The following is a 26,644-nucleotide window of genomic DNA, read 5'->3' on the forward strand; positions in this document are numbered from 1 at the left end:
TTAGGGCAACTTCTACATTCAACAATTAATAAAAGGGTTTTTGCAAAAATAGCAAAAAAAAAAATTATGGTAATAGAGCTTTGCAAAAGTAGCAAATTTGAAAGTGATGATCCTAGCTTTATGATTACCGTATAATAGTCTTTCGATAGCCCAATGTATTACTAATTTTGTCATATTTACAATATACAAAAAATTGAATTCAACAAAAAGGTTGTTATAGCCACTTCTACTATCAACAATTAATGAAACAAATCTTAAAACAAAGTTTGAAATACATCAAACAAAGTAAATTTAGGAAAATTTCAAAGAACAAAAAGCAATTTCAAAGAACAAAAAGCAAAATTAAAAATATACAAAGAAAACGATAGGGGTGACAACATAGGACATGGCAGCCAATGAGCGACGGTGAGCCACAATGGTGGTAGGGTTTTCTTTCTTTCAGATTTGTTCAAAAAATGATCTCCCGACACTACATGATTCGCGTCATAAGATACACCATCATTATTTAAATTTATTAATTTCTGTCGACGTCCATTTATACACGTTGGAAAATGAGGGGAGTACTCTCAACTCAATGACTAATGGTGTTGGGAGTGAGAGTATATTACTAACGTGTAACATTACGCATCAAGAGACGATATCCTATTTCTCGAAGCGCCTTTCCATGCGTCGGAAGATATTCCTATCTTCCGACATCTTTTCTCTCGATGCTATAAATAGGCTTCGAGATATGCAGAATTTCTTGTCATGATAGTTAAGTAATATACACGAAACAGAACAAATATAAGATACTTAAACTAATTTAACTACGAACCTATCTAATACTCAAATCCCAATCAGAAAAAAAAAAAAAGTATATTACTAATTTTTATATATGCTTGGAAGTTTGTCCTGTCATAACATCATCATCCCATGTGAGGAAGCATTGGAACATAGCAAGAATATAATTTAACATAATATTTTTTATTTTCTTATATCTAATTTAAACTACTCTCTCTCTTCATCTCCATCTCCATCTCCATCTCCATCTCCATCTCCATCTCCATCTCTATTGTGTAAAAGTTTATCAATATCTTTGGGCTTCAAAAGGTCCAATTTGTCCTTTAGCTATCAGAATTATTGATGGTGTTTTTCCCAATTGTGATTAGGACTTTGGTCAATTTTTGTGGATTTCTTTTCAAATACCAATTTCCATTTTGGAATGTGAAGCTATACAAAGTTGACCCATCATCCAATAAAATTAGATTCTTTTTTTCTAAATAAATAAATATTCTCATAAATTTAAGTAAAAATATTGATATTAATGTTTCATATATGGATTTATATATATATATATATATATATATATTATATACACACACTTCAATTTCAACACCTTCATATTTATATATCAATAATTTAACTTAAAATATTAAATCACCCATTAATCCTAAAAATTTAAGATTTAAGTTAATGGATGATGGATAAATTTAATTATATATCATTTTAAATATTTTTATTTTTTTATTGAGTAATTTTATGTATGTTATTGGTTTATTTAAAAAAGAAAAAAGTAATCACTTTTGTATATATATCCAAAAATTTCAAATCAATTTTGTTATATTTTGTTATTTTTAAAATTTATCTTATATTAAAATTTAAATTTATTTAGTATTGATTTTGAGTTATTATGTTTCTAAAGTTAATTCAAAACTATTTTAATTAAATAATTATAATATATTTTTAAAAACAATAAAAAGTAAATAATTGTCCAGAAGGTTTTAGAAATTAATAATACAATCAAAACTTTTAAACACAAAATCTATTGTATGGAGTAAGTTGTGACAATTTTAGTTTTACATAAACTCAAACTAAAAAACTCTCCATAAACTCAAACTCAGTACTGATTTTACATAAATTTTAGTTTGATTAATGAACAAATCAAGCATTGAATTAATTTATCTAGTCTCACATGTTTAAACCAAAATTTTGCTTCAATATCGTTTTTCCTTTGAAATTACATAATCAAATTCTTTTATTGTGGACATGTTTCATAGAGTTTCTAAGTTTGCATTTAAGATTCTCTTTAAAATCATCTAACATGACTCTAATTAACTCTCATTATTATGTAAATTGACACATTTTAATAGTTTAAACAACTTAATCTATTACATACATACATACATATATATATATATATGTAATTAATTTTATACGAAATATATAGGACTTGACGGTTTCAATTATGAGTCCACACTATTTGAGTATAGTTTTGTACACACACATACATGATTATACAAGTATATACAACATGTTTTGATGAGCACGATGTCACAATCAAAGATGTGTTCAAACATTGGGTCGGAGAAGAAACAAATGGCAATAATCATCCCAAAGTGTGTGTTCATCCAACTTTTTGTTAAATTAGACCGTTAAACTCTCAAATAATATATAAATTAAATCCTCAAATTTATATGTTTATTATTATTTTTATAATTATCTAAATTTGAGGTTTCCATTTTAATACTTAGACAAAATACATGCAACTATTGTATGTCTAAACTTACTAAAACCCAACACCTCACGTTCAATTAACTTTTAGTAGGCTTGGTGTCATCACCATAAGCTTTCATACCCATTAATGACTTGGTAGAATTATGCAACAATGCAATGTCTCTTAGTGGGCTAGGTATCATCACCATAAACCTTTATATAGCCTACTAAGAGTTAGTGGGATTATCCAACAAAATGTTGGATTTTTCCACTAACTTTAGTCAAAGGGTAAAATGGTCATTTTATTATTTAAATCAAAGCCAAACTTTGACCAAAAGTCAACATTTTAACATTTTTCCTATCTACTAACCCTATACTAGGCACAAATGAATTTCGTCTTGCACCCTATGTCACCAGCTATTCACCCGGAAAATGGGAGGTTGTTCAACAAAATGTTGAAATAGTAGGAATAAGATGTGAGTTTGTTACAACTTGAAAAAGTAAAATATTCTAACAATAAAATATTTTATCGCTTAGTCCTTTTCGCACATATTTTCAAAGGCCAATTTTTATAGTAGTTTTAGCCAAAATTTTATTTCATATACTAGAATTAAAAACATGTCTCACACATTGGGCCAATGATGTTAGGTTTTCTTCACTTACGCAAATCTAAGAATAATCTTGTGTGGACATAAGTTCATAGTTAGCTCAAGATTAAGATTAAATTACCTAAGTCACCAATAATCCAAATAGTTAGTTTTATACATGCAACGGTGTTATAAAATAAAAATGATTATTTCATGGTTTCAATCTTATGTACACTCTTTACTTACATAAGACGCTCTCACTTTTATATCTCTACATGAACGATTCATAATCATATCATTTGTACTAACTATAAAGTGGATAGCATTCAAAGTGTTCCCCGAACAAGATGTCCATCCTTATTCATATATACTATATACCATTTAAGCTATATACTCAAATTTAACCTATGTTTATATATATACATAAAGTTTAAGTTTACTCAAGATAGTTTCGACACCATTGGATATAGTATTTAATTTCACTAATAATTCCTCCTTATTAACTTTACGTTGAATAGAATATAATTTTAAAATAAAAACTACCGTTTATATAACATAAATTCTAACATTTGAGTAGTCAGTTTTTTCAATTAAAAAAATTTAAGAATATAATTAAAACACTTGAAAAGTAAGTATTTGTAATTTGAAAGAAAAAGAAGAGAAGAAAATGAAATAAGGATGTATCCAAAATAATATTAAAAATCAAATCAAAATATAAGGCTGAAGTTCTTATATTTACATTAATAAAGAATAGAAAAATGAATGCGCTTATTATTATTATTATTATCATTATTTACTTTTTAATGCCCATATAATTTTATAGTTTTCTCTCTCTATATATATAAATTAAAATTAAAACCTTCAATTGGATTTTATGAATTATAAAAATAGGAGTAGTTATTGACATTTGATAATTTTTCATAAAATCACAACACTTAATATAGTCTTTTGTTGAAATTTTTTAGTTAAGAGAAGTTTATTCAATGAACAATAATCGTTCACATATTTAATTTCATTTATACAAGCTTTGATTTCTATTTAAATTAATTAGTTTGAAACGATTTTTTGGTTAACATTAGTGGATAATTAGAGTGAAATTTTTCCAAAAATTGAAAAATAATTATGAAATTGAAAATTTGAAGGGAACATCAATTTGTTTTTAAAACCTTTACCAATATAGCAAAAATTATTAATTTTAAATTTTTTTAAAAAATAGTTTCAAATTTTATTTATTATTTTTGGCTACAATTAAATTAAAGAAAAAAATGGGTAGAAATTAGAAAATGGATTATGAAACACAACATGTGAGGCATATAGTTGAGATGACACACAACCCATAGATAGGAGAGTCATATTAATATGTGTGATAATTTTTATCATTAGTACGACATGACACATGTCTCACTTCCATAATATCATTCTATTCATTCAATTATTACTAAAATTCAAACTTTATTATTCTATCACTCTAAATTACATACATATAATTCAACATAATTAACTAAATTTACACCCTACTTGTATCCAAAAATATCTAATAACACAACATTAAATTATTTATTAGTTTTTTTTTTTTTCTGAAGTTCATGTAATTCTTAGATGTCACCTTTGTGATAAGGAATGAACTAAAATAGTATGGAAAATGTTTCATATTATCTTAATACTAAAAATATTTTCAAAATATTTTATTCCTTCAAAATTACATCCAAATAAAATATTAATTGTATTGATTTGATTATTTGATTCTTGAATTTTTGTAATCATCCATCAATCCATATTAAAATAGTACTCTATTTTAGATTTTGTTCAAACTTTATAGAGCTTTCTAAACTAAGTGAATCAATTACATATTTTACCCAATGTTTTCTCAACCAAAATGTAATGGATAGAGGATATAAATCAATATATATTTATTAAAATTTAGATTGTTAATTGATATAGCCCTAAAATTTATATTGTAAATTGAGTTTTTTTTGTTCTAATAATAATAACTATAGACGTAGAAGAAGAGTTGATTTATACTATCATTTGCGTCAATATATGATATATGTTTCTAAAATATAAAATATTTCATATAGATTCTAAAATTTAGAAATTAAATAGGTACGTATATGTAATCTATAGTGTTTTAAATAAGTTCATATTTGTTTTCAACTAATTTGTATTTAATATATTTTCTAGAATAATTAAAAAATATAACAGATAAATAATATAGGAAGTGAAAGGATTATAATATACATACATATATATATATAGCTCACACTTCCAAAAGATCAAAATGAGCCATTTTCAAATAACAAATCCAAATTGTACAATAATGTCACCCAAAATGTTTTTATTTTTCTTTTTCTTTTTAATCTTCAAATAATTAACATCTCCATTTGAGGTTTTTTTCTAATTAAAATATTTTTTAGTACAACCCAATGGAAGTAAAGTTAAGTGAGCTTAAATTTTTGTTGACAATTTTTACATTTTACAAAAGTAAAAATAAACAATAAAGTTTTTGAAAGTTAACTCTATGCCTTTCAAATAATTTAAGTAAAGCTTTTACATATACATCAAAAGAAAATGAGAATGTGTTGATGAGAATATTTACTTGTGCCAAAATTTATTCATTAAATTCATTAAGTATAGTTTCATTGTTATCCATGGTATGATAATTAGTTGTGTGAAGGAATATAATCCGATTAAATTGATTATTCACAAGTTTTTTGTAAAAATTGTTATTAAATTTTCATATTTATAATTGATAGATTTTAAAATGCAAAATTTAGTTAAAAGATGGCAAAGGAAGAGTTGAAGTACAAGGAGGCGTAGCCTAACACGTGTGTGTGTGTATGTGTATGGAATTTAACTTCATTTTGTATATCTTAAATGTCAAGTTGAAATAATCAAATTTAATATATATTGATTATTTCGATTGAAGAGTTTAATAAATCATTGGAATTGGCATTATGTAACTTGTTATAATTAATATTTATATATATAATTGAGTTTAATTGAGTAATTTTTTTAGATTATGTGTTGTTAATAATTTAGATCTCAAAAGGAAAAATATATTATTGATCAAGTTGGAGTTTTTTTTTTTTGTTTCCCATGTAGATCAAATTGCAAACAAAAGTTATATATATTCAATTGAAATCGAAAGAATTGATCTTTACTAATTTAAACATAGTTTCATTCATTAATGATGCTTTTATTTTGATTTAAATATCCCTAAATGTTCACATCTTTCTAACTTTACTTCTCTCTATTTTCTTTTTATATATATATATATATATATATATATAATAGTAGATTGAAATATATCAAACAATTAAAAAAGTCGAAATTTTTTTTCGAAGTTTGATTGACCAACTTTATATTCACCACAAGAAACAAGGTCTTCGCAATGTACAAAGTCGTTGGCGAAAGGCAATATAACGTCGACAATGCCTTTGCCGACGTACTTTGAGACGTCGGCATGAACATCGAAAAAACTTTTCTCAACGTTGAAAAGGGTCACATCAACGAATATTAAATGTTGACTCGCGACATACAGACATGAGACTGACGTTTCTAAAAAGGTAACGTCGACTTGCCTCAACCGCGTCGACAAAAGACGGTTCTCTATGCCGACGTAGACTCTACGTTAACAAAACCTTAATTTTTATTCATTTTATTGTTTTATTTTTGTTATTAGTATTGAATATTGTTCTCAGTTCCCCGTTTGGCTTGAAGCATAATGTGCAATAATTTCTAAAATTTAAGAAATTACATTCATTATAAGAAATCAAATATAGTATATAAATGTTCAAAATGTTTACAAACAATTACATTAAAATAAAAAATAAAAATATAAAAAAACCTACACCTGGTAGATATCTCGTAGTTGCGAATGCCACATAAATAATGAAAAACCTACCAATGAAATAAAAATATAGTTAGAATATCATAGATGCAGAATCAAACAAATTTAAATGTTGAAACGTACGTACCACAAGTGTTCATAGACCTTTATGTTCCCGACTCATATTATCAACCATCTTCCTCATCTATTCCATTTTTCGTGCATAATTTTCTTCGATTCTACGAATTGTCTCGTCCACTTGTCTATCACGATCTGCTATTTGTTGATCATAATACATTACCAAAAATATAATAAATTTCAAACTACACGGACATACATTCAAACTATACATAATAAAACATACATTATATATTACACATTCATACATTTCAAACTATATAAGTTTCAAAGCAAAAAAGTAGACAAAATCTTATACCAAGCAAATCAGCGATGGAGGATGAGGGAGGAGCACTAAGCGGTGGGCGGCAGACGAGCAACAACGAACAACGACGACAGACGATGGACGTTCGAGCGACACTTCTTCTTCCCACTCTTTCTCCTTTTCTTTTCTTTCGATTTTACGTCAGTCTCTATTATGTATTCACAGAACAAATGGAAAAAGGAAAGACCGACACAACACAAAAATGTCGATATTTTCAGACTTTCTCCGACGTTTCACTAATGGTGTCATGGAAAGTCCAACCGTAATAATAAATGTGTAGACCTTTGTTGATGTGGTAAATGCTGACGTCAGCAAAGGTTTGAATTAAATATTATGATTAAACATGTTTCGACATGGTCTGTAAGAACGTCGGCAAAGGTTTAAATTGAATATTATTATTTAAACCTTTGTCGACGTTCTTACATACCATGTCGGTAAAGTTTTGAATTTTATATTATAATTTAAACCTTTGCCGACGTGGTGTGTAAGAACGTCGACAAAAGTCTAACCATAAAATTTAATTTCTAACCTTTCTTGATGTCCTTGATGTCCTCTATGTCCGTGTCGGAAAAAGTGTAATAAAAAAATTCAATTTCTATTTATCCTCGATCTGGTTTACAGTGGCGTCGACCTTGCCTTCTTATTTCCACGTGTGTTTCACGATGTCGGCATTTCCTCTCATTACTGATGTCATTTTTTCCAACGTCCGTTACGATGTCAAGATAAGCCCATTTTCTTGTAGTGATTTTTTATATCCATGCTTGTGGACGTTTTGTCACTGTCCCAAAATGTATTTTTTCCTCCAGAGAAAATATTTTCTTTCCTTATTAGGTTTTTTTGGTTGACGTTTCTTTTCAAGATGGAGATTTGTTTGCTTTCTTTGATTTGATTATTAAAGGAGAATTATGTTGATCATTTAAAGTTGTTTTTTTTTTTTTTTTATTCAAACAAGATGTTCTCTTTATTGTGATCGAAATGTCCATCATTTTGTGCTCTTGCTCTTGGCCGAACTGTATTATGTTGTACAAGTTCTTCATCCGTTGAGTGAAACACATTCAAGATAACTGTGGGGAGCCTAAATCATATTATTGTTGGAAAGGGAATCTAGCTTTAGGGGGGCTAAGACTAAGCTACGATAGAAGAAGTTTTTCATCTTAGGGGAATCCTAAGATTAACCAATGAAGAGAGTTTGCTTACAGCTTGAAGGGAAGAATGTATATCTAGGGAACATATAAATACATGGAATTAGATGAATGTATATCTCACTACTCTTAGGAGAGCACAAGTACATTGAGAAGAAGACTCGTATCTAGGGGATCTTAGGTTATCAGTGAACTGAGCTCTACATGAGTCTTTGTAATAGTCCAACATTGTATATAAACACTACATTGTAAATGACTCAACACTTTAATGTTAGTGAATTGTCTTTCTCTGGCACACTGCCTCAAACATACTTGTTTATTGTCAAACTAGGTTACTAGTTTCTATATGTCTATTTCTGTTTACTTCTTATTGGTATTTTCTTGTTACAATTACTATCTGTAATTTTTATTTAACATTCATGTTTGAGCCACGAGCCACCTCACTGCTTCTCCAAAATCCAAAACGAAAGAGGGCATTTCCTCCTAACTAGCTCTTGTCATATCTATTCCAATATTTGTGAATAAAATGAAAAGAGATAGAAGTGACTATGAAGTCTATCAAAATATATATATGAATTTGAAAATTGTACGAAACCCAAAACAATATTTTAAAACATTAATGTGTACTTTCAGAATATTAATTTCATATTTATGATTTGATTTGTTTGATAGTAATATAATCAATTATAATTAATAATGAATTGATCACAGATGCATTTTACTATTTGTGGGTATTGAGAAAAGTCATTGGCCAATCATTTTCTTGCTCATTCTCAATTCAACATAACAAACATAGATAAACTTTAAGCTTATAAACTAATTAACACATGTTAACCTTTTCTTTTTTTTTACTTTTAACTTTTTGAAAACTACACAATCAACTTAACTTCGTATTGACCATTGACTAGTCAACTTAAGATATATTTATGCTAATTTAGTACTTGTTCACGAAAGCATAAATCTTTACTCACACTTTTAACTTTTCCAAAAAAAAATCTAAAAATGTATTCTTAACCGTCCTTTGTAGTATTATATTTTAAACGTGTGATAATCAACTTTAAACCGACCAACAACAAAAAGATAGGTATTTGAAATGAACTTAACCTAACTCAGGACGAAAAAACAAAAGTCCAAAAATTTTAGATTAACCAATAAATCACCTAATTCCATTTTGTATTAGGGATAAGTATGAATGAATGTTAGGAGATATTTTATTAGATATTTTCAAATAGGGCCTAAGATTTGGTTTCCCATTAGTTGGCATTTACTTTTCCTTTGCTCTATCTAAATAGATTACTATCCAAATTCTAAATTTTCAATGCATTATAGACTAATCAAATCACATTCATGAATAAATGTCTTTTTTATCCCACACTAACTCACATGCATCCAAACCCCAAACCCTAAACCCTAATCAAATTGAATTATATTCAACTCATCAACACTCTTTTCACCATTATTTTCAATATGCCTCTATATTAAAACATTCATACCTTTATAACATTGAATTGTCAATTCTAGCAAGTAGCCATCATAGAGTTTAAGATCCACCCACCTCGAGACTTAAATCCAATTTGTCCTCATACAAATCTCTCTCGAAAAACTATCAATACTCTCTCAATCTAAAAAAAAACGTCACGTCAACATGCTTTTTAAAAATAAAATTAATGGTTTAAACAGTAATCTATGATTTTTCATAGATCAAATCATAGATGTTATTTCTAAAACCTTTGAATTTGGATTCAAGAGTGTTTCCAAAACAAACACATGGTGATAGTCTCGTTGAATAATTGAAGTGAACAGGGAAAAGAGGTGAGAGGTAGATATGAAAAGGAAACTTTTTTTTTTTTTCTTTTTTGGTTTTATAGCATTAAATAATGAGTAAATAAAATGAATAAAAATAATGAAAAAGAGAAGGTCAAGTTGGGTGAGATAGGGCCCCACCACTTACATATCTTTTAAACAAAAGATTTATTAAGAGAGTAAAAGAGAGAGAAGGGAGGAAGGGGGGAAGGGAGGGAGGAAGGCAGGAAAGGAAGGAGAGGAAAGGAAAGGAGAGGAAAGGAAAGGAAGAGAAGGCGATGGTGGATTTTTCTAGAGCTTTTCTTAAAATGTCAGAATAATAAGAATTGAAAGAAAAGAGCTTCCAATCTTAGCTGTTGGTCTTGTCCACTAATGCCGATGAGCCCATAATTCTTTGTCTCCATCTTCCCTCTCCCCAGCGCTTTAAATTCACCTCTCTTTCAATCCCTTCTCCCTCTGGAAACTCTAAATTATTCACATTTCATATTCTATTCCAATTCTACATTTTTATTTTCATTTTTCATTGTTTCATGAAGATCCGTTGCGATGTTTGTGATCAAACTGAGGCCTCTGTTTTTTGTTATGCTGATGAAGCTGCTCTTTGCCATGCCTGTGATCTCCATGTTCATCGTGCTAATAAGCTCGCTGGTAAACACTCACGATTCTCTTTACTTCAACCCATCAAGAAGGATTCTCCTCCTTGCGATATCTGTCAGGTTATTCTTTTTCATTTTCTCCGTTTTTCTACCTAATAATTAATATCTGATTTAATCAGTTGGGTTGTTGGGTTTTGGAGAGTGTTTGATCATCTCATCAGAAGAAGAACTGGAATTTTTATTTATTTCTTGATTTTCAGGAACGGAGAGCGCTTGTATTCTGTCAACAAGATAGGGCAATTCTTTGTAGAGAATGCGACATTTCGATTCACGAAACCAACGAACATACACAAAAGCACAATCGGTTTCTTCTAACAGGTGTGAAGCTTTCTTCAACTTGTTTTTCCTATCAAACATCTTCATCCTCCAATGCCTGTGATATCGATGCCGCCATGGATGTTAAAACTGGAAGCTCCAACGCTTGCAGCAAAAGACCTAAAATGGCGCCAAAAGATCAACAAATCTCAAGTACTTCACATTCCGCTGAAAAAGCTACTCCCCCATCCACAAGCAATAATTATCTGGTCGATCAAGACGGTCAAGCATTAAGCGACGGCGGTTCGTTCTCGACGAGCAGCATATCGGAGTATTTGGAAACATTACCGGGATGGTGTGTGGAGGAGTTTCTAGATCCATCCGCCGCCGCCGCTGCTGCTGCTGCTGCCGCCAATCGTTTCTGTAAGGTTTGCAGTACATTGCCTCAGTATTATTTAGAGTAATTTTGAAACTTCTTCTTCTTCTTCTTCTTCTTCTTCTTCTTCTTCTTCCTCTAACAGTGGATTTGATTTGTGTTATTTACAGATTAAAAATGGTGAAATTTTGGGATTTGGGAATGGAAATCTGGAAAGGGAAGAGGAGGAATCAGTAAGGTATGTGAAGAAGATGAGTTGGGAAGTACTTTTAGGTAAAAATTGTGAGATTATTGGTAGAAAATGGTGGAATGGAGTAGAAATCTCCATGAAAAGTTGTAAAGATGAAAAAATAGATGAAGATGAACAAACGCAAACTAACTTTTTTGTTTTTATTTTTTGGTTTGTTGTTGATGATGAGATTTGCATATTAGTTTTTACCTCAACCCATTGCTCACTCTCTTTTGTATTTTTGCCATTACAATTTCCTCTTTTCTTTAAAAAGAAAGAAGAAAAATATAAAAAAAAAGTGGTTTGGATGAGAATGGAATAAAAAATCACACTGCTCCTTTCCTTTCATTTGGCAACTAACCTAACCTAACTTCTTTTCTTTGGCAACATTTTTTCTTGAGACGATCTCGTTAAAGATTTCGACACGGACCTCGTGTTAATTGAGCTGAACTTTTATTGAACTTATGTCCTCTACTTTTCCACCTACTTTTAGATATTTAATTAATAATATAACAATATAGTTATTATTTTATTAGTCAAAATATCATTTGGGTTGAAGATTTTTTTTTATTATTTTAGTTTGGAAATGATTTTGGTTGAAATCAATTTTTCTCTTAGTTGGTTGGTAGTGTGTGTGATGTGATTAGGAATTATATCCAAAGTTGATTCTACTTTTGGGTGTTAGTTTATTGTTTATTTTTTAAAAGCTCTTCTTGTTGCTTGATATTTTTACTATAAATTTTGAAAATACATACAAAGTATGGTTGTTTTTGTTTGATTAATTTGGGTAAAATTCTAAATTTAGGAACTCAAATTGAAAAATTGAGACAAAATATTGACAAACTTCATTTTTGATGGAAACTAAAACGGTAGACCTAAAGAAAATAAGGGAAAATCTGATTTGTGAGCATATGATCTCTATGGTTCAAATAATCAATTTTTAATCTTATAATGCTTTCAATATGAACCCTATAGGCTTGAATTATCCCTAAATAATGATAAGAATAATAAACTAAACTGCCCCTTGAAAGTTTGAAATTATTACTCTTTAGTTGGATAAGTTTATGACAGACACAATGTTATTTTCGCCATAATTTTAGTTCAATATTAAATCATTTGGTAGAGTTTAAAATGTCTAAAATGTCAAGTTAATAGATATTTTTAAAATTAAAATATAGTAATAAATAAACATTTTAGATTTTTTTTCAAAGATCGTAAATAGTTTGTCAATTTTCTATTGTGTAATTTTTACTTTTTAATAAATTTGCATCTTACTTAGAATTATATTAATAATCACAAATTATTGATTATTTTATATGTTTCATAGTTCGTATTGATATTGATACGCTTAATGAATATTGTGCACCTTAGTGCTCATGTAAAGAAAGGTAAAAAAAAAGGAGAAAATTCTATATAAAGAAGAGGAATACCAAAAGTATAGAGAAAATGAGAAATATGTGAGTCTATGAAATTTGAGTGTAATGGAATAAATTGAGAGTATTGGTTTTAATTTTGCGAAAAAGTTGGGGAATGAGAATAATAATTAGAATAAGAAAATATTACCATCTACTCGGATATATTACAAATTGTGTCTATCATAATACAAATTAGGTTAGCAGCGAGACACCCTGTCTCGTAGAAATTTTTGTTAACCCTAATATAAATAAACACATATACTAATCTATTTTGATCTATCACAGTTGATCGTGTAGATAAATTATGATATTTTGATCTTTCAAATAAATAAAAAAACTTCAAGTACCAAATAAAAATCAAATCAAGTGAAAAAGTCAAGTTCTTCCTTTTTTTATCATCTCGTTTTTTAATTTTCAATTCGAGAGTTGTTTTTTTTATCATCTCGTTTTTTAATTTTCAATTCGAGAGTTGTGTTTGTGGTTTAATCCATATTTGAATGAGAAAGATAAAATTTAAACTATTTTTGTGAATTAAATTTTTTTATTTATATTGAAATTATTGTTCTTTTTTTTTTTTTCTTAAAGGGGTAGTTGAACCAAATGTGTTACCATAAATATTTACCATTGGGGTTATTGGAGAAAATAGATGGACCAAAATTTTAATGATTGCTCAGAACTTCGTTACCAACCAAACACAATCATTGTACTCTTTCCACTTAATATTCCCACCTACATTTTCATAACCTAAGTTCTTAAATCTAAATCTACTCCCAACTAAGATTATTTTGATCAACCAACTCAATTTCTCAATTTCTATATACTAAATGTTACCAAAGTTTTTATATTTATTTAGGTAAATTTATCTTCTATTTTTCATATTTATTTAATAACTTTATCTTTCCTGTTTTCTCTACTTATTATTTTTTTTTTTTTTGCATTTATCTAAGTAATTTTATCTTAATAACTTCTCTACACGTTAAAGACAAATTTATTAACACCAACATATTAAGTTCATGTAACCAAACAAAATGGTCATACATTAGTATTAGTTTTCTTAGATTAATGAGGTATCGAGTAATGTTTATGATATACTTCAAGTATTGTGGTTAATCTACCAACTATAGTAAATACAGATTAAAAAAACGTTGAAATCCAAAATAGAATAAATGTGAGAATATGAGAATGTGAGGCATCAAATAAAAGCAAGAAAGAAGGAAGCAGTAGTTGCAAAAAGGTAAAAATAAGAAGAAAAAGTAGTACATGCAATATAGATTTCCAAATTAAGGATAGAATGAAATAAATAATTACCTGAAAATTTCACTTTGGTAAAAGACCATTGGTGTCAGATTCCACATGCCCATTCACCCCTTCACTTTTTTACTTTATCTTTCATGACATGCATATTACATATTTTTGTTTTTATTTTGTTTTATTCAAACATTTTACATTTTTAGATTTTTAGTTCTTCTACTACTTTTATTATAAAATTTTCATTATACAAAAGACTGAATTGCTAATCTTTAAGTCAAAATTTTCATATATTAGCATTTTCGGTTCAAAAATTGCATCTAATAACAAAAACACTTAGAAAAAACTCATGACACTTATTTTTTTTACATATGTTGTGAATATAAAAAAATTAGTGATATCAATCGATAATCATAAGACTATCGAAGAGCATCAGACCGTAATCATAAAGATTCGTTTAAAAAATTTACTACTTTTACCGTTTAAAAAATGTAATGACATGGATTATATTTTCATAATTTTTATAACAAAAATTAAACTAAATGATTCGAATAATACAAACTAGCCTAACACACAAGTATTATATGGTTGAGTTGAGTTCAACTTTAAGAATTATTTGGGTGAAAAAAATGTTCATCCAAATAAAATTTGGTTAAAAAGTCTATCAACTCAATCCAACCGACAAATCCATTTACACCAAAATGCTTCTTTTTTTTTTACAAAGGACAAAGCCAAACATCAAGTTTGGCATTAAATGCTTCTTTCATGGTAAACAAGAAATTTCCAACAATATTCCTGCAAGCTGCAACCCTATATTGTTCATTCCTTAAATTTCCACCCTCTAGGGTTCTGGAAGTCCATGTAAAACAACAACGTTTTTATGACAATCTTAAATATTTGTATAGTAGGGACGCTTATCATATGCAACAAAACAAACCAGTTACCAAATTTGTATGAAATGAACACAAATCCACAAGGCAAAAGGATACCTCCATGTCCATTTTTAGAAATGGTTCTACAATCACAATGTGAATGAATTAATGATGTATATAAAGAGAAAGAAGACCCCATAGGCCCCTCACCAGAAGGTAAAAAAGAGAGGTAGTTTTCAGTGAATCAACTAACCAAGTAAAGAAAAGCTTTCCATGTTGAAAGATTGAAATTCCTTGACCAACTTAATATCATCTTACTCTTTAGCTATTATTTTACATCTCTTAGATTTGAACACAATAAATAATTATGTACCTTTTGTACAGTTGCATATAAGCAAAACTAATAAAAGAATCTCATCCTTGATTGCATTGTAGACTGTGGGTAGTTGAAATATTGAATTCCTGTCAGAAGATGATAAAAACTGAGGTGAATGATACAGTAAAGAGGTGGTTAATGAGTAAGAAGAATAAGAATAAAGGTTTAGGGTGATGACAAGCAATACAGATTGTGGTCGTGTTGATGGAATACGAGAAGGAAAAATGTGAATTACCGAGTAGGAAAAGGGCCTATTGTAACAGGCAACAGCATGTCAAGAAGTAAATGCAAAGAGTCTATCTACAATCTTTGTACGACAGATTGGGCACTCGGAACAAGCAAGTGAGCAAGATTTACATACTGCAGTTTCAAAAAGCCAAGAGTTAGAATCAGGAAGCAAAATGTAGGAATTTTGAGAAGGTCCAAGAAAACTTACAACAAAAATGTCGACATGGAAGAAGAATTGCTGCAGTTGGCAATTCGAAACAGACTTTACACATGTGGGAATTCGTATCTACATTTCCTAGGCACTTAAGATCCTTTTCCTTCATCTCTTGCATCCGTGCCTGAAAGGAAGTTGGGAGATAATGATCAAAACATATCGCACTCCTAAAGGTGAAAATCTTTTCAAGAAGAAAAGATAACATAAATATTTCAACGATCTTGTCTATTGAAATGCCATACCTTTAGGCGAATAACCAATGGTTCCTCCTCACGAGTTTCTTCAGGTTTTTTCGGATCATCAACAGGGTCAGCATCTTCTTTAAAGATGGTTACTGTTTCATTATCATCCGTTTTTGTATCGATAACATTTTCCGTTTCAGAGTTCTGCCTTGCATCAGTTTTAACATCTGAGATAGCTCCACCTCCACCCTCTTTCTTCAACTTAGCAACCAGTACCCACATGTTCGCTAAATCATTTTCAAGAGCTGCCTCCCTTTTCTTTGCCTCTTCCATTTTCTTTCGGTAATCATCTTCCAGAATTTCCTTTTCAGCTAAGACAGCCTCAAGGGCTTCCTCTCTTTGTTTCCTTGCATGAAGTTCCATTTTTAAATCATCTGGGTCAAGGTTCCAAGACTCAAAATCACCACTAGTTGCTGCTGAAACATCATTAGACCAGCCAGAGAGCCTTCCCTTCCTTCCGGGTCTCGAAAAATCATTGTACTTGCGATTCCCATTGTGATTATTCTGTGTAGTTTTAGAGTGGGCCAATTCTCGCGTACTGATTAACTCCTTTTCTAATTTAGCATTTTGTAAGGAAAGCTTGGTGACTTCAGCTGCTAAATTTTTCAACTCAACAGCAGCAGCAGAGGCTAGCTCTTTTGCGTAAGAAGCTTCTTCTGCCAATTTTTGATTCTGTACATGCAATCCACTGATCTCTTCTGAAAAGTGAACTGATTCCAATTTCAGTTTCTCATTCTCAATCTCCTGCATGAAAAAACGGGCTTCAGACTATCAGACAAATAGTCATTGCTCCAAGTAATAGAAAAGATTTAAATGTGCATAAAGAATAAGAAATACATAACTTCTATCATAAACTAAAGAAACAAAGACAGCATGAGTAATGTCGTAAAGAACCAAACAGAACAGCCATTTATCCTTCATATACTTAATACTATTATGGTCTCGTCCAATTATGATAGTGACGCGATAGATGAAGCATCAAGAACCAGTAATCTACAAATCTACTATAGTCAACGAAAAGTGAAAAGCCTTGCCTGAGATTGAATCTTCTTTTTGAACTCTTCAATATATTTTTCTTGACAACAATTTTCAGGGGAACACGTCAATTTATTGCTAGTAACTGAAGCCAATTGATGCTCTAAGAGTTCTACTTTATCCTGTAATTCTCTGTTCTCTGCACACTGCCAGAAGACAAATATGAAAGTAAGTGAGTTCCAAAACTAAACAAGGAGGAACAATGAGAAGGAAGCCTCCCAATCAGGTCAATTGCTCGACCAATTTTCCACTGGAGGGATATTGTGGAAAGAGTCCACGTTAACAGAGATGAAAGAGAGATGGCAACAAACCTTGTTCTGCAATTGCTCTTGAAGAACACGATTGTCCGCTGTTTTGATCTGGATCAAGAGATACAAGTTATTTGATAAAAGATTTTGCAATTATCAACTGTATGATGCTCCTAAATCCTACTAACCACACAATGTTACGTGGCCTTCACCCACTAATTTAAGTATTTAAGTCAATTGGTGATTTAAAATGGTATATGAGCAAGTGGTCTAGAGAGATTGTGTGTTCAAACATTGTTATTTCGTCTCCAATTAAAATTGAATTCCACTCTTTAAGTCTTTCGAGTATTTCAAGCTCACAAATGAGGAAGAATGTTGTGGATATAATTAAATTTGTTTTTACTCCATAGCTTAAGTTTTTGGATAAATGGATGATTGAATATATTAAATAGAAATCAGTTTTATGGATTGTTATTATTTTCTATTATTTTTTTCTTTTCTTGGTATTTTCCATTTATGTATTTGTTTGAGGACTATTTATTCTCCCCTTATTTATTCAATAATATAGAAATTTTACACAAATACATGACCACATTCGAAATGAATCAAACTTCCAACCAGTTGAACAGCACTGTATCCAATTCCTTCAATTAATTTAACTCAGAAAACTTACCTCCAGCTCAAAATCCTTTTCACTGCATTGAGTCATTAATCTTGTAACGGTCTGCAACCATACAAAAGTAAAATAATAATATAAAGAATTCTAATTTTAAAAATAATAAAAAATAAAAAGTCAAGACAATTGAAGGTAAGTCAATGAGCTCCAGGAAGTAGCACCTGCTGTATTTCAGCCATCGATGCACTTGAAATCGAAGACTCGCCACCCTCAGAAATTCGTTTTTCCAAAGCCATCATTTGCATCTTCTTTTCTTGAATTTCCTGTTCTAAATTCTGGATCTGGACAAAGGAACAGAGATGATTAAATTATTGGCTCAAAAACCTTACGTTAACTTATGGAGACAAATAAGGTACAGCAGAGAGAAAAATCATGACAAACTATACTTGAACTTTAGAACCATCAGGGTCATCAACAGACTGCTCCACCAAGCGTTTCAGTGTGCTAGTTTTAAACGCAATCTCTCCAGCAAGCATCTTAACTTGCTCACCCAGCAGATCCATCTGATCTGACAATGTCATCTCGTCCTACAGTTGCAATATAAACAGTCATTTTAATATGCATAGCTCATAGTGCTAAGAAACAGAAAAAAACCTTCCTAAAGAAACTGTAATCAAGATAAAAAAAATAAAAGATAAATAGATGTAACAGATCACAGAGTCTACGGCAGCAATAATTTCACTCACGTTAGTTGATCCAATGACCGCACTATCAGCTGGTAAAGGTTCACCGTTAAGCTGAGAAGAGACATCAGAGTGTACAATAGAGGATGGATCATTGTGATTCTCACTTTCGGAATGCAATCCTTGGGAGACCTCGGCCTTCTAAAAAAGAAAATTGAAAAAATGAGCAACAGATTTATTGTTCTCCAACTAGTAAGAACTGCAAAAGTTCAGTCACGCAGAAATATAAAAAGAGAGGCCACTTGACAAAAAAAATCAGTTATGTAACGGGAGTTAGTATTTGCTCCTTCGCTATTAGATGTATACATTGCCAGAAAACTAATTGGCTGAACACTGTTTTATTCTACACGAGTAACACAACTAATGATGTGCATCGAAATCTTATCAAAATAAAAGCAGATGATGACGACATGATGATAAAAACTGTTGTTGCAAAAAATGTATGGAGGAAGAACAACCACAGAACCCTTCGTTCCTGTCACTAACAGTAAAATGGTTCATGTGCACAACAAGGCAACCTAATATATAACTCTACTGATCCTCTCTCTCTTTCTCTCATTTCTAGGCTTCTCTATTATTCTCAATGTATAACTCTCTTGTACTTTGAGTTTATTAATAATATTGAAGCTTGTCTCCTTTTCAAAAAACAAAAAGATGAGAGTGCTCATCTTGGATCTTCTAAGCACTGAATTTTTAAGTCTTCACATTCGTGATGGCAATCAGAAAATCCATCTGATTAACCTAAAAGTGAATGTGCAAGCGTATATTGAAGAAAGCTTATAAAGACAACTTACATCATCAAAAGAAGATTTGTTTCTTTGATGACTAGGAACATCACTCAAACATCCAGGAATAGAATTCTTAGAAGAGACAAGTATGAGTTTCGTCAGCCTCTGAATCCTACTCATGAGAGCAACCTTAGCTTCTTCTTCCTCCTCTAATCTTGACTGCATTTTTACTTGACCTTCTTCCAACTATTTGATCACACGAGAAATGACATAGTGAAATAGTATTCTGGAATAGTAATTGAGGCACCAAACATGACCGTAGAAAACAAAAACCTGTTGCCTCAAATTCATTATCTCTTCGTGATTAACACCAGCAAGCATCCCCCTCTTCAACTGATCAAGTTCTTGCTTGAGGGTTGAAATTTCTCTCTGGTACTTCTTTATCAAAGATTTCTCATCAATTATCTGGACACACAATAAAGATTTAAGAAAAGTGTTAAAGCCCATGTGAGCATTAGACATTTTCCTTCAACTTCACATCGAATAGAAACTTCATTTAACCTTATTGCGTGAGGCATAGATTTCAACTCGTTTCGCCCTGCTAGCAAACTTCAATGTATTGTGAGTTTCCTCCATGTTACTGGATGCAGGAGTTACTGTGCAAATAAGCTGGAGATAATTTGAATGTTAAAAAAAGGAAGTTGGCAAAATTTTACTGCACAAGCATTCATAATAGGTAAAAGGGAAAGCAGATTGATAAAGAAAAATATTTATCAATTAGTTCCATTTATGAGAAGCATGGACTACAAAAAAAAAGTAAACTGTTTCTAAATCAATTACTCACTGAAACGTGTCCATGCCCACTGAGTGAAGATTGTAGAAGACGGGTAAGCTTAGAGTCTCGATAAGGAACATGGGACGCCTTTCCCTCGCTTAATTTCCCAATAACCTTCACAGTGCAACCAAATATATAAATAACTTCCATCTTGAGGTATCCCCTACATAAGGGAAACCAATATCACAGAAGTACGAACATTCTCATGAAATATATGAAAATTAAACTTATTTACAGGCGTTCCAATATCTACTGCAATAAATGGATTGATGAAATATTTTAGATTTAAACACAACAGGCACTTGAAATCACAAGGATAAGGAATAATGAAGCAAAACTTGGTTTACTAAATCAGGATCAGCATGATAAAAAATCCTAATTGTACTGTTATATTTGTTAGGGAAAGAGCGCAAGAACATTTAATCAACAAAGAAAAACCCTAAGAAAAGACACCTACTGTTCCAAGAGTCAAAAGGCTTTTGTTTATATAGGCGCCTTCCTTTCTCCTCAGTCCAGTAGTTTCAGTCTTTGAGCTCTCGGACCCAGCTAAATCAATCAAATTCTGTTGCATGGAGTTAACATGAGATTGACACATTAAAGTTTAATGGCCTTACATATCATAATGAAATAGAATTGATCGTACAACTTACAAGTTGAGAGAAGATGACACCGTCATACTCATCACCACGTGCACTACTTTCAATCATCTGCAAGAGCATACTGCACTCTTAGTTTAGAGAGGCAGAAAGATGAGGAAGAGTGAACTAATGATTCCTAGCACACAAATACGTTTGTCAAGAGTGGGGGAAAGGAGCCCAAATTTCCCACAGAGCTACCACAGCAGGGGATAAGTTTGTCAGTTCATAGGTTTTTAATGCACTTTGAACAAGTTTCTAATTGGTATCATAAAGAAGTGAGGTCTAGTTGCAGAAAGCAAATTATATCATGGAAAACAATACTCAGTCTAAAATAGAATATAGAACATAGCCAAGAAATGAATTGAAGAGCAAGCAATCGGATTCTCCACCAACAAGGAAATCTTTAATTTTACCAGCGTAAAGATGGTGTGACTCCGGCTACTAAAAAGATTGAAATTGTTTGATCCAACGTGACGATGCTCTGCCATTTAAGAACCCTCCATTTATACACATAAAAGGACACAATGAGAAGAGAAATACGGAAGCAGAAGTTATCAGTTAATACCTTCTCCAGCGGCTATAAATGATAAAGCATGTCCCGGGGACAAAACTACTTCTTCCTTTATACCTTCAACATAAGTGCCCTAGTTGATGACAACAGCATCAAATATACAATTATACTAAAACAAAAACAGTTTGCAGGGTGAGGACTATAAGGACAAGTTAAAAAGGAAAAAAGGGCACCTGTGCATCTTCCCTAACACGCAAATTCTGACCTGTTGGATCCAGCAAATCATTTATCACCTGGTACCAAGAATGAAAAATGATCACGAGTCGAATAACTTTGAAGATTGGAATGTATTATTTAGCACTTTGCGCCTGATTGTTTAGCATGCCAACAATTGTACTCTTCATATAAAAACAAGATATCCTTTGACTCTCAACAATGTAGAACAGAAACTGAATTTACAATCACCAACAGAACTCGTAGTAAGTCTACAAGAAAATAACAATTTGGAAATGATTGATCACTGAAGCTCTAAAACTTCTCAGAATGGAATTACTTACTTCATTGTATATTTCCAGGTAGGATACACGGAGCAAGAATTCCCTTCCAGGAGACTACACAGAAAAAACAAACACTCGTCTATATGGATGAACACTCACAATAAAAATAGTCTTCTAAAATTTTCAACAGATAAATCAAATTTGATAGCAGCCAGAAGCAAGGACGAAAAATAAGCTAATAAGGAAAAAGATAACTGTAAAGCAGAAGTCATGCCGTGCACAGAATTTTCATACATAGCATCCTTTTCTTGGTAGTTCATGTGAATAGCAAAAATCACTTCTTAAATATCGATAATTGTTTAATATTATATAATAATATGAATTTATTCAATGTAAAGGCATCTTTACCTCTTTAAAGAGGCTTAGGTTTGAACATTCACCACAAATTTGCGATGCAATATCCTCAAAAGATTATATAGCGAAAAAAAATTCATTACCCAAAAGAAGAACAATAATTCAACAATTTATTTGATTGTTACCTTAAATAATATTGAATAAAATAGTAATTCTGCACGTTCATTAACCAAACATCATAGCGGGCCTCAAATTTTATTTAGCGCGATTCAATAATTATTTTAACATTATTCAGGAGTCTAATAGTAGCAAACAGAACCCTTAAGAACAAAATCAAAGGCTTACTTGAACAGATGTACGCCAAAGCTAACCCTCTCCACCAAAGTAAACATAAGAAGTTTTGGAAAGGACTCGTCCCACATTGCCCCCTCCTTCTATGGATTTTCATGTTTAAAACGTGCAAGATTTAAATAAAGAGTAACAAGAAACATATGTATTTGGCATACGCCTTTTTTGTTTTTCCAATTTCCTCTCTGAAAAACTGCTTTAACAAAGTATGGAGCTCTTTAAGACCTGAGTAAACCTCAATCATGGATGAGTCATGACAACAAGCCATTACGTGCCTACTACCCATTGTCTATTACAATAAGCTCGTTTTGGCTACCAAGTAGGTATCACCAATAGATACAGGTGTTGAACTACATAAGAATCATAGAATGTGAAAAGAAAAATTGTGCTCGAGAGGCAAAGCAAGCCAACATCTCTTAAAGACAAAATAATGGTATTGGTTATGTACCAGAGTACAGAAGGAATAATTACAAAAACTAGAACATCGACAAAAAGAATAATTAGAACTCATACGATGTTAAGCATCTTAATAAACAGCAGGAAGTTAGGAACTGCACTCAAGATATCAATTGGCAAGAGTTGTGTAAAGAAATTATCAAGAAATTAGCGAACCAAATTAGGAAGATGTCAATAAGACAAATAACTGGAGAACTGCTTCGATGTCTCACTTTAAACTTATGCCAGGACACTTACATCTTGGATGATGCTGAAAACATCTTTTATAGCCAGTGGTATGATACCTGGAGAGTTTTGATCTCCCTGTGAATTATTTAGAGAAACAAATCAATAACATTACTCAATAATGCAAAATAAGATCAACCTACAATTGAGGGAGGTAGAGAAGTATAAAAAGGGATAACACGGTGAAAACTACCATGGAAGAAAAGGCAGATATGAAGTAGAGAAAGAGCAAATCGTTGAATCATCACATAACAATGTCAGGTTGGCTATCAAGCAAACTAGCATGTCTCTCAACCAAACTCATTACTCTCTGCTAATCAAGTTTCAGATCTAACACCAACCTCTAATAATTCCAAAATGAAATAGATATGGCTTTACTGAAAAAATAAATTAACTAGTGGATTCATTATTTTTCAATAGCAACGTCAAATAGTGCTGCTACTCACTTTTAAAAGTCCCATTCCATAGTTTTCAGCTGAATATATAAAAGGGAAACCCCGATAAGCGATATCTTAGTCATGGCCCTCAAAAGGTAAGCAGAAGCGATGATTAACAGTAGATGACCAAGAACTAGGTGGCGTAAAAATTAAATGAAAAAATCGATTCAACAAGAAATCAGAGCTTGTCATCCCTCTGTCCACTTGACTATAAGAAAGTTTATCCCCACACGATCAGTGTGTTAGGTTTCTAGCATGCCAATAAAAAAACAACTCAATGAAGAATATCCAAAATCAAATTCAAGAAGTAAAGTTTGCAAAGATTTACAAGTCCAAATCACAAGAACACATAATAATTCAAACTTTTAACAGGATATTAACGGTTAACAAAGCTGTTAGTGTAGTTAAAACCACATATTGGCGATACACAGACTCGTGAGTGATTGATGTGTTTAAGCAAATCAGATTTAATAATTTGACTATTTTGTTTAGACGCCATTCAAGTACAACTCCCAAAAAGGATTAAACATATGAACAAAACGTTACTGTATCATACATACATGCATAGTGTGTGTCTTCCCACTGCTTGTCACACCGTAAGCAAATACAGTTCCTGCATATCAAAAAACAGCAGCTAAGATCTCTCTATAGTTAGAAATAATGAAGTTTTCTTCCAAGATATCCAGCAGTAGCAAGTTTAGTCTAGTATTTCCTTCTTTGTCTTATATAAAAGCTTCAACAACTCTACAAGTAACTATGTTGTTTAGTTCAAAGAACGTCTGGCTCAATGAAATCTAGAAAGTGATTCGCACCATTAACACCCTCCATAGCTGACTTAACCACTGGTTTAGCTGCCACTTCATACACCTCCGGTGAAATCGTATCTGGTCCAAACACCCTATCTGCCACAAACCATCCTCAAGATGTTATAATCACGAAACACATAGATTACCGCTACCTTAATCCAAAACAGCATTCCGGCCCTCACAGTAGCACACAAGTTCAAATTCGAAAAATACAAACTAAAAAATGAGTACCAAATCCATAGGCCGTGGCTGGATTATACTCATTGCGCACGATCTTATCCCCGTCCGCATACCAAGCAATCTCATCCCCTTTCAGAAATTCCCTCTCGCTGCAATCATAATCCCAGACCAAAACTCAAATCAATCGCAAAATCATCAACACTAAAATCAATCACGGATCTGATTTAACGCCCTCCGATCTCTCCACTTACCTCAAGGGCCGAAACCGAATCGTGACCGAAATGCTATCCCCATTCCTCAGCTCATCCACAGGCTCAGCAATCAAATCATCAGAAATAAACCCAACCGGCGAACAATCACCACCATAACCTCCACCTCCATATTGCATTGAATCCGAACCCCCTCGACCAGGTACCATCGATCTAGAACCACATCCACCACTGTTTCCATAATGCGAAGACGCTGAAGTCGAACAAGATCGAGGAATCATCTTCCCGTTGGTGAAAGAACTCGGCGATGGACTCGAACAGTAAGAAGAAGAAGTAGATTTTCGGTTAGAATACGGTGAACTACTATGCGTTCGGGACGATGACGCCATAGACTGAATCCAACAAGTCAGTGAGGACGAATCTGATAGCACAAAATGTAAATCAAATCAAATTGAAAAAAGATCAAAAAAAAAAAAACAAAACAAAAGAACAAGAATAAGAATCAGAAGGAAGCCAAAAAAGAAAAAAAGGAAATGTGTCAGAGAACTCACATGGTTACAGAAGCAAAAGGGAAGAACATTGAGAATTTGTTTGTGCTTCTTCTTCTTCTTCTTCTTCTTCTTCTTCTTCTTCCTTTTCTGTAAGGTAATAATTCGGTTCAAGGCTTTAAGCTAAGTCCCATGGAAGGAAGACTTTAGAGATTGTTTCGTCTTCTTTAAGACAAAGAAGAGCTGCAGGGGCATAACATAGATAGAGAGAGAGAGAGAGAAATGATAATTTTTATAATTTGAATTTTGTTCATTTTGAATTAATAGTATTTTTGTGTAATATATTTAATGGAAAGTGACGTGGCAGAAGGGTGGGGGTGGCTTTTAAAATTGGGAAGAGGAAAAAGACTTTGAAAAAATAAACCTGGAAATTAGCGGGAATAACACTGCCCATTCGCCATTGGGTCCAACCATACGCTACACTACGCACACTCTAACCTTTCACTAATTACAACTTACGTCAAAATATCACTTTCCACTCCTCAACTTTTCTACAATTAATTCATCATTTTACTCCCTACCTTTTCATTCCTCTCAATTTCTTAAATACATGTTTCTAAATATACCCAAATCATCCTTTTTACCAAAATTTTGTTAATTATATGCTACATATCCATTTAATCTCGTTCACGACAAATAAATTTTGTTATATTGGTAAATATTTTTTAACAATATTATTTTTTAAATTTATAACTATAATTTCAATTTTTTTATTCATTTGAGTTTGTATATATTCTAATGTTTATATTTAGTTCATTTAAATATAAAATCTAATGTAGAAAGTATAGAGATTAAAATAAATATTTGATAGTAATAAAGCGGTACTTATTCTCATGTATAAATA

At 31.4% G+C, this 26,644-nt stretch overlaps 2 protein-coding genes across 6 annotated transcripts; one reads left to right on the forward strand and one right to left on the reverse strand.

Moving 5' to 3' along the window:
• The first annotated feature begins 10,476 nt into the window (after positions 1-10,476).
• LOC101212584 (B-box zinc finger protein 20) lies at positions 10,477-12,139 on the forward strand. 3 transcript variants are annotated; one of them, XM_031889406.1, is made up of 4 exons: positions 10,589-10,991; positions 11,132-11,249; positions 11,359-11,614; positions 11,733-12,139. In XM_031889406.1, the coding sequence occupies exons 2-4, from the start codon at positions 11,185-11,187 to the stop codon at positions 12,111-12,113; spliced, it is 702 nt and encodes a 233-aa protein (XP_031745266.1). In that variant the 5' UTR covers positions 10,589-10,991; positions 11,132-11,184; the 3' UTR covers positions 12,114-12,139. The 3 variants fall into 3 exon arrangements, with proteins under 3 accessions (XP_031745265.1, XP_004148534.1, XP_031745266.1); XM_031889405.1 differs by having other exon boundaries at positions 10,477-10,991; positions 11,132-11,614; XM_004148486.3 differs by having other exon boundaries at positions 10,477-10,991; positions 11,132-11,609; positions 11,733-12,017.
• A 3,288-nt stretch (positions 12,140-15,427) lies between these two features.
• On the reverse strand, positions 15,428-26,020 carry LOC101212819 (kinesin-like protein KIN-7D, mitochondrial). 3 transcript variants are annotated; one of them, XM_011660249.2, is made up of 26 exons: positions 25,804-26,020; positions 25,295-25,673; positions 25,095-25,192; positions 24,870-24,959; positions 24,618-24,670; positions 23,633-23,698; positions 22,298-22,351; positions 21,974-22,033; positions 21,795-21,873; positions 21,643-21,710; positions 21,242-21,298; positions 21,049-21,153; positions 20,601-20,705; positions 20,318-20,425; positions 20,090-20,221; positions 19,823-20,002; positions 19,032-19,166; positions 18,732-18,872; positions 18,507-18,626; positions 18,343-18,393; positions 17,733-17,780; positions 17,421-17,567; positions 16,387-17,130; positions 16,139-16,268; positions 15,938-16,062; positions 15,428-15,788 (listed from the first exon to the last, which is right to left on the reverse strand). In XM_011660249.2, the coding sequence occupies exons 2-25, from the start codon at positions 25,639-25,641 to the stop codon at positions 15,977-15,979; spliced, it is 3,204 nt and encodes a 1,067-aa protein (XP_011658551.1). In that variant the 5' UTR covers positions 25,642-25,673; positions 25,804-26,020; the 3' UTR covers positions 15,428-15,788; positions 15,938-15,976. The 3 variants fall into 3 exon arrangements, with proteins under 3 accessions (XP_011658551.1, XP_004148535.1, XP_031744205.1); XM_004148487.3 differs by having other exon boundaries at positions 19,032-19,169; XM_031888345.1 differs by lacking the exons at positions 25,295-25,673; positions 25,804-26,020 and having other exon boundaries at positions 19,032-19,169; positions 24,870-24,955; positions 25,095-25,191.
• Positions 26,021-26,644: the final 624 nt, after the last annotated feature.

The sequence above is a fragment of the Cucumis sativus genome, chromosome 7 (assembly GCF_000004075.3).
Source record: "Cucumis sativus cultivar 9930 chromosome 7, Cucumber_9930_V3, whole genome shotgun sequence".
NCBI classification, from domain to species: domain Eukaryota; kingdom Viridiplantae; phylum Streptophyta; class Magnoliopsida; order Cucurbitales; family Cucurbitaceae; genus Cucumis; species Cucumis sativus.

Coding starts and splice junctions, on each gene's coding strand:
- LOC101212584 (XM_031889405.1), top strand. CDS start 10,806: ATGAAGATCCGTTGCGATGTTTGTGATCAAACTGAGGCCTCTGTTTTT. Junction 10,992..11,131: donor CTCCTTGCGATATCTGTCAG/GTTATTCTTTTT, acceptor CTTGATTTTCAG/GAACGGAGAGCGCTTGTATT. Junction 11,615..11,732: donor CCGCCAATCGTTTCTGTAAG/GTTTGCAGTACA, acceptor TGTTATTTACAG/ATTAAAAATGGTGAAATTTT.
- LOC101212819 (XM_004148487.3), bottom strand. CDS start 25,641: ATGGCGTCATCGTCCCGAACGCATAGTAGTTCACCGTATTCTAACCGA. Junction 24,960..25,094: donor AGCCACGGCCTATGGATTTG/GTACTCATTTTT, acceptor GGTTTGTGGCAG/ATAGGGTGTTTGGACCAGAT. Junction 23,699..24,617: donor GGAAGACACACACTATGCAT/GTATGTATGATA, acceptor AATAATTCACAG/GGAGATCAAAACTCTCCAGG.